Consider the following 11,945-nt stretch of genomic DNA (forward strand, 5'->3'; position numbering starts at 1 on the left):
CTTGCCTTCTTTGCTCAAGGCTAGCACTCTACCACTTGAGCCATAGCTCTACTTCTGGCTTTTGTTTTTGCTTTTTGGTAGTTTATTGGAGAAAAGAGTCTCACAGATATTCCTTTCTGGGCTGGCTTTGAACTGTGATCCTCAGATCTCAGCATCCCAAGTAGCTAGGATTACAGGTGTGAGCTACTAGCACATGGCTTCTTACTTAGCTTTTTTGATCCTAACTATTGCTCTGCCTCTTGAACCACAGCTTCATTTCCACCTTTTTTAAATTGAAGATAAGGAGTCTCACATTTGTCTGCCTGGGTTGGCTTAGAACCTGGATCCTCAGATCTCAACCCACTTGAGCAGCTAGGATTATGAAAACCACTTTTTGGGATCACCTAGCCCATCACAATTAATAATGATAATCAAAACAGCATAAATGTTACAGAATTGGGTATTAACTATTAAGCACTTTATTAACTATTAAACTATTAAGCACTAGTACTATCTATATAGTAAGACAAAGGGAGAAATTTTGGGTTGCTGAATCTATAGAATTGGCCCATAGTTCAGTACTCAAAGCAGCCACACAACATAGGCAACCCTTACCAATGTAATGCAAATGGTGAAGCTGGACTTGAACAAGGGACTGTTTACTCCCCAGCTCCTGTCTGAGCTCCTACCAGCACCCAGACTTTGTTGCACATGTAGAGGACTAACATTGAACATATACCTTCCTTGATATACCTCCCCTTCATGACCATTAAGCTCTTAAAGTAGGGTATTATATTTATCCTTATCACTTAATATTTAATGGGCCTGAACTCAAGGACTCTTGCTCTTGCTTGGCTCTTTTTCTCAAGGCTGATACTTTACCATTTAAGCCACACTTCCACTCCCAGGTTTCTGATGATTAATTGGGAAATTAACAGTCTTTCCATTTGTCTGCTTGGGCTGACTTTGATTCTCAGATCTCAGCCTCCTGAGTATTTGGGATTACAGGTATGATCCACAGGTGCTTTCTTCTGTAACCAATTCCTTCAGCTTCTAAGTGTCTTATTCATTTGACAAATATTCATCCACATTTACAACATGCTAGGCACTGCTCTAGACATCTATACAGAATTCACAAAATTCTACATTATCACTTCCTTGGTACAACTAGACATATAGTACTTACTAGCCTGGTATAGTAGCATATGCCTGTAATCCTAACAATTTGAAAGGCTAAGGTAAAAGGATCTTGAATTCAAGATCAACCTAAGTAACACAATGTGAACTCCTTATTATAAAATACTAGTCACAGTTTTTCTAATAATTTAATTCCATTACTATCTTATCCAAGTTCTGTTGTAAATGTTAAAATATTTGAAGTGGAAGTGGTGGCTCATGCCACCAGCATGCTACTCAGCTACTCAGGGGGCTGACGTCTGGGGATTGTGGTTCGAAGCCAACCCATACAGAAAAGTCCCTGTGAGACTCTTATCTCCAATTAACCACCTAAAAACCCAAAGTGGAACTGTGACTCAAAGTGGAAGAGCACCAGCCTTGAGCAAAAGAGCTCAGGGACAGTGCCTAGGCCCCACACAACCAAACAACAACAAAAAGTGGAAGATTTGCCTAGTAGGCAATTCTGAAGGTCAGAGGCAAAAAAACAAATACAAGCAGCAGAAGAAAAGTATGTGCTTCCCAATTGCTTTTTAAGTGTGTTCTTGTAAATAGGGTAATAAATGCCAGGTATGCAAGTTGAGCAAGCATGAGGTCCTGAGTTCAATCCCTAGTATTGCTGGAAAAACAAAACAAAACAAAACAAAAGCCAGATAATATGAACAACATACTACTGAGCTGCTAGCTGTTTTGGGAAATGGGACAAAGGATTTGACCTTTGGTAAAGAATATGACTGTTACCCTCAATGCAGCTATCTCCAGGGGTGTTTTATGTATTTTAGGCATACAAGACTCATTCAATTATTTATTTATTTTCTTAGGTTTTAAAATAAAGGCAAGTCCCAATTCCAGAAGAAATCGGATAGGAAAATTAATGAGCCTCCTACCAAGAAGCAAGCAGTGAGATGACTATGGCTAAGAGGGCCGCAGGCAACTGTCAGCCACCTATGGGGGAGGAAATTCCTATAGCTCAGCTAGGTGCTCCTCACATCTGAGCTGCCTCCACCCATGGCGGGGGGGGGGGGGGGGGGAAGGGGGGAGGGAAGAGGGGGCAGCGGCAGCTATACAGTATATACTCACATGAGCTCCTCCTCAGATTGACTCCTATTCCTAGATTCTCTCCTCAGTAATGCAGTGAATATTTCTGAAACTATTCATTTTAATCCCATACTCTATTCCACCCTGAAAATTATTCTTCCATTCCATTCTGCCTGCTCTGACAAGAAAGACTGGAAGACAGAGTTGTGGCTTCTATGTACCCAAGAAGAAGGGGAAAAATCACTTTAATGTTTGTCTTCTGTCAATTATTACCCTATTTACAAGAACACACTTAAAAAACTAGGACCACAGCTCATACACTAACCAGGCAATTTTCTTAAGACTTAAAAAATAATATAAAACATCAAATGTCTGTCAGGGAGACAGTGCAGGAAGAGATAAAATTTTCATAAGCAGAATGATATGAGAGCCAAGTGCTGGAGGCTCATGCCTGTAATACTAACTATTAAAGAGGCTGAGACCTGAGAACTATTGTTCAAAGCCAGCCCATGAAAAATCCATGAGACTCTTATCTCCAATTAACCAGCAAAGTGACAGAAGTGGAGCTGTCGTTCTAGTGTTAGGGCCCCAGCCTTGAGCAAAAAAGCCAAAGGAGAGCATGAAGCCCTGAGGTCAAGCCCTAGTACTGGAATAAGAAAAGTGACATGAGGAGTAGGAAAAGGTGAGGAGAGGTTTAGGAAGATGTTGGTCAAAGACACAAGATTTAAGTTAGTAGAGAAGAATTCAGAAGATCTATTGTATAATGTGGTAAACCGAATCTCTAACACACTGATTATTGAATATATTTAAAACATTCTCACCGTCTCAAAATAATGAGTATGTAGGGACAGAATGCTAATTAGCTTGATATAGTCATTCCATAGTATATGTGTATATATATATATATGTATTTTATATATATATACAAAAATATCATTTTTATCTTTGTAATCCACACATGTACAGTGTTTTGTCAAATTAAAATAGTCAAATTACACTGCCTTACATATGAAACTGTAACCCCTCTGTACATCACTTTGACAATAAATAAGTAATTATTAAAAAAATAAATAGTCAAATTAAAATTGTAAAAGAAAAAAGTCAAAGAGAAAGTGAAAGAAAGTTGATAATAAAGCCAAGAAATACTTGAAATCAGGGCTGGGAATATGGCCCGGTGGTAAAGTGCTCGCCTCGTATACATGAAGCCCTGGGTTCAATTCCTTAGCACCACATACATAGAAAATGGCTGGAAGTGGCGCTGTGGCTCAAGTGGTAGAGTGCTAGCCTTGAGCAAAATGAAGCCAGGGACAGTGGTCAGGCCCTGAGTTCAAGACCCAGGATTGGCAAAAAAAAAAAAAAGATTTGAATTCAAGAAAGGTAGATGGTATCAAAACTATCAGAGACTCTTACTAGTCAAGTGCTTTAATTATTCCAGTGACCTATTTCCAGCTAACTATGTCCTGAACAAGACAGTTTCAGGGACATTAGAACAACGGTTAGAATAAGGACACGTGGATTCAAACTCCTCTCTCTGCCACAGAAATGCTAGAGGACCTTCTCAATTACTTCCAGTGCTTCTGTCAAAAATAGTGACACGGGGCACCCATGGCTTACAGATGTAATCCTAGCTGCTCAGGAGACTGAGATCTGAGGATCTTAGTTCAAAGCCAGCCCCAAAAGTAAAGGCCTCACGACTTCATTTCCAATTAACTAGCAAAAACCTGAGCCATAGGCATGGCTTAGTGGTAGAACTCCAGCGAGCAAACAAGCTAGTCAAGTGTGAAGGCCTGAGTGCCAACCTTGGCACTTGTAAAAAACTTTGTTGGTTGAATTGTTCAGGGTAGAGATTAAGCTACAGTCATGTTCCACTTCTTTAAATTCCTTTACCCACCAAAGGACTGCATTCATGCCGCAATACCAGCATGAGGGGAGCAGGCAGTATTGGCACCTATTTCAGTTGATGGTGTGCACCTAAGTGAATGCAGATAAAACCCCAAGAAAGGCCCCTCACCCATGAGCCACGCCATCTGATATCCACTGTATATTGCTGCTATGTAGGTATTTTTTTACACCTCCTCAGAATTGTATACTAAAGTTACCAAGTTTGAATGAAAAAAAAGATGGAAATGCAGGTGTATCCTTGAGTGAAAAAGCCAAGTGAGAGTGTGAGACCCTGAGTGCGAGCCACAGTGCCAGAACCAAAGGTGGGAGTGGAGGGAGAATGGCCAGGTGTCAGTGGTTCACTCCTGTAATCCTAGCTGCTCAGGAGGCTGAAATATGAGGGTCACAGTTTAATGCAAGGAAAGTATGTGAGACTCTCATCCAACTAATCACTGAAAAAGCCAGAAGTGAAGCTATGGGTCAAGTGCTAGCCTTGAATGATAAACACTCAGGGACAGCACCCAGGCCCTGAGTTCAAGCCCCGGAGCAGGCACACACATACAAAATTACTGTAGTTTTACCACTGTAAACTGGAAATGCATTAAAAACCAGGCAAGCTATGGACTGTAACTATTTTACTTTTTTTTTTTTTTTTGGGCCGTCCTGGGCCTTGGACTCAGGGCCTGAGCACCTTCCCTGGCTTCTTCCCGCTCAAGGCTAGCACTCTGCCACCTGAGCCACAGCGCCCCTTCTGGCCGATTTCCATATATGTGGTGCTGGGGAATCGAACCGAGAGCTTCATGTGTAGGAGGCAAGCACTCTTGCCACTACGCCATATTCCCAGCCCTTACTTTTGTTTTAAGGAAGAATTTGAGAATCATGTAAAACTTAAATTTCATGCTTCAACAGCACTGTGAATCAAGCAGACATTGATGGACTATTGTAACAGACTGAGAAAATTTTCACCAGAGTGCAAAAGCTTGAATATTACTGAATTCTGTGAACACACCCACACCCACACTCACACATACACAACTTGAGTACTATCTGGAATAGCTAATAAATAAGACCACAGACTTTGGTTCTCATATTTTGCTTTTGTAGCATGCCTTAAAAGCAATTACTGTTTCATTACTATTCACATGAGAGAAAATTTACCAGCTTGTAATTTAGAAGCGAGTGGAGGGGAGAGAAGATAGATGCAAGCATCCACTACAGTTTCCAAGAAGAAGTAAACAACAGCCTAAATATTTAAAAGACACAAGATTCATCACATCAAACCATAATTTGGACATGTCTTTATGCCTATTCAGGAGACTCAGCTGAAGGAGGACAAATGATGGGTAAGGGGGAAACAAGAGAAGGAGAGGCAGAATGAGAAATATCTTTTAAATCCAAATTATTTATGGCCTATTCAAATCTCAAAATCCAAATGAAAAGTGCTGCTCCTTAAGGAAAATTCTATCTAAAAAATGGATCATAACTCAAGGCATACACACCCAGAGAGAGTAAAAGAAATCTATAGATCTAACATTTATAGCTCAAGAAAACTGGCTCCCGAGTAGTTTTCTATATACATTTTTTACAGAACTTTCACATTTCATCAGGACCGCGACATACCTACTAATATGTTTTCAAAGGGTAAGAATATAAAATGCAAGGGGAATATTTCATGCAGTCTTTTAGGGCCACAGCCAAGGGAATCTTCTAGGTTTAATTGTTTTACAGTCACTCTAATCGAAGACACGTTATCAAGGATTAAAAAAGATAAAACTATTTGTCTCTTTTCAGGAAATAAAGTTGCTTTTTGGGGCAGAAGGTGTCAAGCATTGTCAACTCCAGTATCCTTTGGCTTATGGCTACAGGAAGCACAAAAAAACAAACACAGAAACGCTCCTTACAGGAACAAGACAGAACTAAATCTCACTAACTTTATCTGCCTAGTGCACACAAACAGCACTGTAGTGCCCTACAAAAAATCAAACGGGGGCCTCTTTCCTCCACTTTACTGTTTCTAGAAATGTCTTCCAGAAGCAAGTCTCATTAACTGACTCCTTCCATGTGTTTCTTAAATGTCTGTCCTGTCTTGCCTTCCAGTCTTCTCTCTTTAAAGTTAATTTTTTAAAAAATTTCTTGCTTGGGAAGGACTACTTAGTGCCAGTACTAAGGCTTGAACTCAGGGCTCTACACTCTTAACTTTTTCCTGCCTAAGGTGGTGCTCTCCCATTTGGGCTACACCTCTACATCTGACTTTTTGCTGGTTAATTGGAGATGAGTCTCTTGGATTTGACTGCCCATGCTGGCTTCAAACTGGAATCCTCAGATCTCAGCGTAGCTAGGAATAGGGTCCTGGCCTAAAGTACTATTTTCTTTTAAACTTTTCAATTCAATTGATTTCCAAACTAACTTGACGTGAAAACCATAACCTTTGGTTAGCTTTGAAGGTTTTTCTAATGAACAGAAATCTGATCAATAGTGGCACTCAAAGTATGAAGAGATATAAAGACACATGTATCTGTAGTTGTGCTTTTTATTAAAGCTTCTTAAATCCTCTGCAAATAAGCTTTTCAGAGAGCTGGATCGATAGAATGCACAGGCAGGCAGGATTATCAGGGATCCATCTCCCAAAACCCTATCCATGCCTCAGGAAGCTCTGTAATCGAAACCTAGAAAAACACTACCACCTGCTTTCCTGGTGGACACATTTTGTCTCTGATTCACACTCGGCTTCATTTGCAAATCGAATTGGCTGTTCACATAGGGTTGTTCCCTAGAAAAATTACTTTCCTGGCAGCACAGCTCAGTTGAAAAGGAAAGCTGAAAATTAGCTGTATGGGAGGGGGGAAGCCTTGTTCCAGTTACCAGGGAGGAATAATTGAACACAGATGCCTGGTGCGTCTTTAATTTAATTTGGAGAACTTTCATTCTTTGCTTTCCTTCATTTGCAGCCAATACTCAGTGAGCGAATTTGTAGCTGGTTCATTTTCTTCCTTTTATCTTATCTAACATCATACATGAAAATTAGAAGCACTATGAATAAAGCACTATGAATGAAGCCACACTTGGGTCATTCTTAAGTACTGTGAACAGCTTAAAAACTTGCACACAAAATAAGGGACTGAGATATATACCTCAGTCTTTACGGAATCTACAGAATCCATGTTGAGCATCTTTCCCTTCCCCCAATGACCCATAGTTGTTGTGTGTTAGCTCCTATTAGTTCTCCAAGAAAATAGCATCTACACTGTAGTTCACAATAGAATTAGTAATTCCAGAATGGGTATATGGTAACCCATCCTATGAATAAAACTGAGGTTTAAAAGAACTTTAAGAGAACCTCAAATTCTGAAAAATGCACAAATACAAAAGGATGCATAAATTCCACTGCCTCAGTCCAAACAGTGTTTGCCATACAAGGAAAAAAGTTGTAACAAGAAAAACTAAATGCATCTATCAGAAAGGGAGCCCTGATCAGAGTAAGCACATCACAGCTAGGGGAGAAGGAACTAGGGGCAAAAGCTACTGATCACAAGATGACTGGCCAAGCGATACAGAACTTACATTCCAAATGGGTCATGCATATCATACAAGCCTGTTTGGTTAACAAATTAAACCAACCTGTCATGTATTTTATATAGTTGGCATCTCTACATAGAATGTCACGTTTATTTTGATAATTTCATTACTTCTAATTGTGCAAAATTTTAGAGTTTGAGGAGGTTTTTCTTTATAGTTTCTTCTTTGTTAATACTATTTTTCTTCCTAATCTCTCCCCATCTTTATATCTTCTCCCCACACTCCTCCACAGACCCACTGGGAAAGCAATACTACCGATTTTTCTCCTGCTTTTTAATATCCTCCACCACAAGCCCTTCTTTCAGCTTGAGAAGTATCAAAGGAAGGCTGTATTCACTGACTGTATGTGCCAACTTCTGCACTGCCAACAAGCTGGGATAAATGGACTGAATTCCTTTGCACAGTCCAGTCCCATCAATGCTACTTAACAATGATCTGCATTCTTTTACTTAAACAGGACCACATATTCTTCACAGGTAAGGCAACTTCTAATTTGAACCAGAATTTTAAAAATAAGACTTGGTTTAAAAATTACTGAGCACTGAAATGTAAAGTTCTTTGCTTCAGAATATAAGCCACTTCTTTTGGGGGGAGAAACACTGAAGCAGCCCAATTTTTAAATAAAAGCAAATCCTTCAAATAATCATATGTTAACTGCTGTTATACCATTCTCTACCAAGCTTATGTCTCTGGAGAAATAAGGACAGCAAGCACTATGCAATGGAGAAGAAAAGACGAAGAACAATTATTCATTTTATCTTAGAAGGCAGGATAAATAAAATGAAGGTGGCAATTAACTTTAAGGTGTGTGTGTGTGTGAAACTGGGGCTTGAACTCAAGGCCCTGCATTCTTGCTTAGTTTCTTTGCTCAAGACTGGAACCCTGCTGCTTAAGTCATACTTCCACTTCTGGCTCCTTGATGGTTAGCTGGAGATAAGAGTGTCTTTGATTTGTCTGCTCTAGCTGACTTCAATCCTGAAATCTCAGCTTCCTGAGGAACTAAGATTGGCCATGGGCCACCAATCCTGAAATTGATATTTGAAAACCATACAGATAAAAAATTCAACAGGGCTGGGGATATGGCCTAGTGGCAAGAGTGCCTTCCTTATATACATGAGGCCCTGGGTTCGATTCCCCAGCACCACATATACAGAAAATGTCCAGAAGTGGCACTGTGGCGCAAGTGGCAGAGTGCTAGCCTCGAGCGAGAAGAAGCCAGGGACAGTGCTCAGGCCCTGAGTCCAAGCCCCAGGACTGGCCAAAAAAAAAAAAAAAAAAATTCAACAGGAAGGGCACAGATTAATTGTCCTGAGGTTCAGAAAACAAAACAGAGATAAGGATGAAAGTGTGGGCTGGGGGGGGTGGGGCAGTTATGGTCTTCATAACTAGACACAGTCTGTTTTACCAGTTCCAACCCACACAGTGTTTTCTTAGTGTCCAATTTACTTGAGGAAAGGGGAAGATGGAGTTGGTAGCTAATGGGATGTCAGGGAATTTCAGATGGAGGAAAGCAACAGTCCCAGAGGACAAAGAAACCAGTAACCTTTCTTTCTGCTGTAGCTGGGAGTAAGGGCTGGGATCCAAGCAAATCAGTTTTCTTTGTAGACTATGCACAAGTGCACTGCAAACTACCAGCTTTAAGTAATACCACCTGTTCTAACCCCATGCGTGGTGGGTGTGTTGGTCTGCCGCAAGCTGCGAACAGGATCCCACAGAGCACCAGAAAGTAGACAGGCCTTCCAGAAAGGTCAGAAAGAGAAAATCAGCTCAGAGGCTGCCTTTTGTAAAAAGACATACCCACCACAGGGCAAAACAATTCCAACGTTTTTGCCCGCAGAGTGTTCTTGAAAAAGAAGAAGAAAAAAAGGAAAGACCATCTCCAGGAGCTGAAAAAACTACTTTGTGGAGAGTAAGGAAGAGATGGATGGGGGACCCACAGAAGATAGTGTCTTCGCTATCATTTCCGTAGCAGGTACAGGCTGATTTGTGGACACCATCTCCACCTGCATGCTTCTTGATTCTGAGTCCCCTGCAAGCCACCTGGTCCACCTGGCTGCTTCTGGGTCTGGGCTGCACCCTCAAGCCGCTCGGCCTGTCCCTGTTAATGAGTCGGCCCCGTCCTTTCCTGCTGGGCCACACCTGTCCTCGGCGGCTTCTCCACCCGCACCACCTGCAAGGAGCGGCTCCACGCAGAGCCCCCAAAGTGTGCACGGGACTCCAGAACTCCCAACGCGCGGCCCCCGCCCGGCCGGACCCAGGTCCCTCCCGCCGTGGTCACCCCTGGGGCAGGCGGGTTGCTACCTCCTGGAAGAGCTCCAGACTGTAGGTGTTGTCGTCGTCGGCGAAGAAGAGCACGCCCGGCCGGGCGCGCTGCTGCCGGTGCGTCTGGCGCAGCCAGGCGAGGCCCGCGTTGCGCTGCTCGGTGGCGCGCGGCAGCCCGGGCCGCTTGTAGCGCCGCGGTGTGGGCACGTGCAGGTGCGTGCTGGGCAGCCCGGCCCGCGCGAGGAATCGGCTCACCAGCTCGCTGCGCGCCGCTGCGTCCTCCACCAGGATCCAATGCAGCTGCGCCACCTGGCGGAAGGTGTTGGCCAGGCGGGTGAGCTCTGCTTTCTGCACCGGGCGGCTATAGGTAGGCGTGATGGCATAGATGGTGGGCAGCGGCGGCTCCGGATCCGCCCGCGGCCGAGACTCGTTGCGCCGGTCGGCGTCGCGCCCCGGGCGGGCTCTGCGGAGGAGCGGGACTCGGGCGGCCCCGCGGCCCACAGCGTAAGGAGAGAAGTATGGGCGCGGGGTGAGCGGGGGCGCAGGCCTGCGCGTGTCCACGTCGAGCATGATGATGACGATGAGGATCCAGGGCAGGAGGATGAAAAAGCGGCTGAACAGCACTGACTTCATGGCGCGCTCTGCTCCCGGGTCGGGCGCCCCCGAAGAAGGGAACGAGCCGGGCACTCCAGTGCGCAGTTTGGACCGTGGCGGTGGCGCCCGCACTTAGGGAGCTGCGGCCAGCGCGCTCTCCGTCGGGGGCCCAGAGCCCCAGGGCATCCCACCTCGGCGTGCGGGATCCGCGCCGGGGCGGGCACGGCTGGAACTACCCGGGGTGCCGGCGGCCGGGCGGCCGAGGTGTCCTCGCTCTGGGGGAGTCCGCGGGAAGCGGGGCTCGGTGCAGCCGCAAGCTGTTCGCCTGGAGTTGGGGAGAGTGCGGCGGGGGCGGGGGGACGCCGTGGGCTCTCCAAATCCGGGGCGCCGCGCTGCTCCCGTCCGGCGTCCGGCGAGGCTGCGGGGAATGGGTCCCCCGCTGCGGACCCCGTAGACGCCGCCGGGACTGGTTCCCAGGCGGGCAGCAGATGCCGGGGGCTTTCCTCGCTTGCGTGCCCGCCCGGGCGCCGCCACCCGTGGGGGGAGGCGGGGGTCCCCAGCTCGTTCCTTGCGCTGCAGCAGAAGCCCGAGCTCCTCCAGTCCCCCGATCTTTTCTTCTCAGAACCTCTCGCGGCTCTGGCAGCAAGATCCCAAAGCAAGCAAAGAAAGAAAAAAGCCGGGGGGCGGGGGCGCTGCAGACTCCAGCGTCCCGTCCCCCCCCCCCCGCCATCCCCAGTCCTGGGGGGGGGGGGGAAGACGGCCGTGCAGCCTCGGCGGGGAGGGGCGGGCCGGGCCACCGCCTCAAAAGGGGAGCGGGCGGGAGGAGGGTCTCCGCGGGGATGTGCGTCCCCCGGGAGGGGGTGGCGCCCGCCCTCGGATCCATCTCGGCCCCCAACCCCCCCCCCCCCCGCGCCCTCGGCTTTCTAAAATACTGCAACGTCTTTGGAGATGAGCCAGGAAAATCCATCACGTGCGGAAAACTCGGAGACCAGGGCGGGAGGGAGATGAGGGGAGAGAATTGCAATGGAGAGAGACAGAGAGGGGAAGAGAGAGAGAGAGAGGGAGGGAGGGAGGAGAGAGAGAGAGAGAGAGGGAGAGAGAGAGAGAGAGAGAGAGAGAGAGAGAGAGAGAGAGAGAGAGAGAGAGAGAGAGAGAGAGAGAGAGAGGCATTGTGAGGCAGCCCATAAGACCGAAATCAATCCCAAAGAGCGCTTCCAGACTGTAGTCAGATTTGGAAATTCTTCAGAGTCCACCTGAGTTTGGTTTAACTTGTTTTGTCTTCACTAATCTGGAGCCACAGTCCTATTGGTGTTTGCTGTCACCAGAATTTTCCCCAGCGATCTTTTCAAGGAAGATTGGAAAGCACACTTCCTCTTCATTTTCCAGATAAGGAAACCAAGACCCAGGTCAGTGTCAGACTTGGGCAGGTGGAAGAAAGTGGG

The 11,945-nt window shown here is 45.7% G+C and overlaps 1 protein-coding gene across 1 annotated transcript in view; it reads right to left on the reverse strand.

Annotated features, from left to right (window-relative positions):
• Positions 1–10,542, reverse strand: part of B3gat2 (beta-1,3-glucuronyltransferase 2) — a 52,625-nt gene extending 42,083 nt beyond the window's left edge. Inside the window, exon 1 of the mRNA XM_048353898.1 lies at positions 9,949–10,542. Coding sequence (XP_048209855.1) covers positions 9,949–10,542 — 594 coding nt within the window. The remainder of the gene's footprint in view (positions 1–9,948) is intronic.
• Between the last annotated feature and the right edge of the window lie 1,403 nt (positions 10,543–11,945).

This window comes from Perognathus longimembris, chromosome 9 (assembly GCF_023159225.1).
Source record: "Perognathus longimembris pacificus isolate PPM17 chromosome 9, ASM2315922v1, whole genome shotgun sequence".
Taxonomy (NCBI): Eukaryota; Metazoa; Chordata; class Mammalia; order Rodentia; family Heteromyidae; genus Perognathus; species Perognathus longimembris.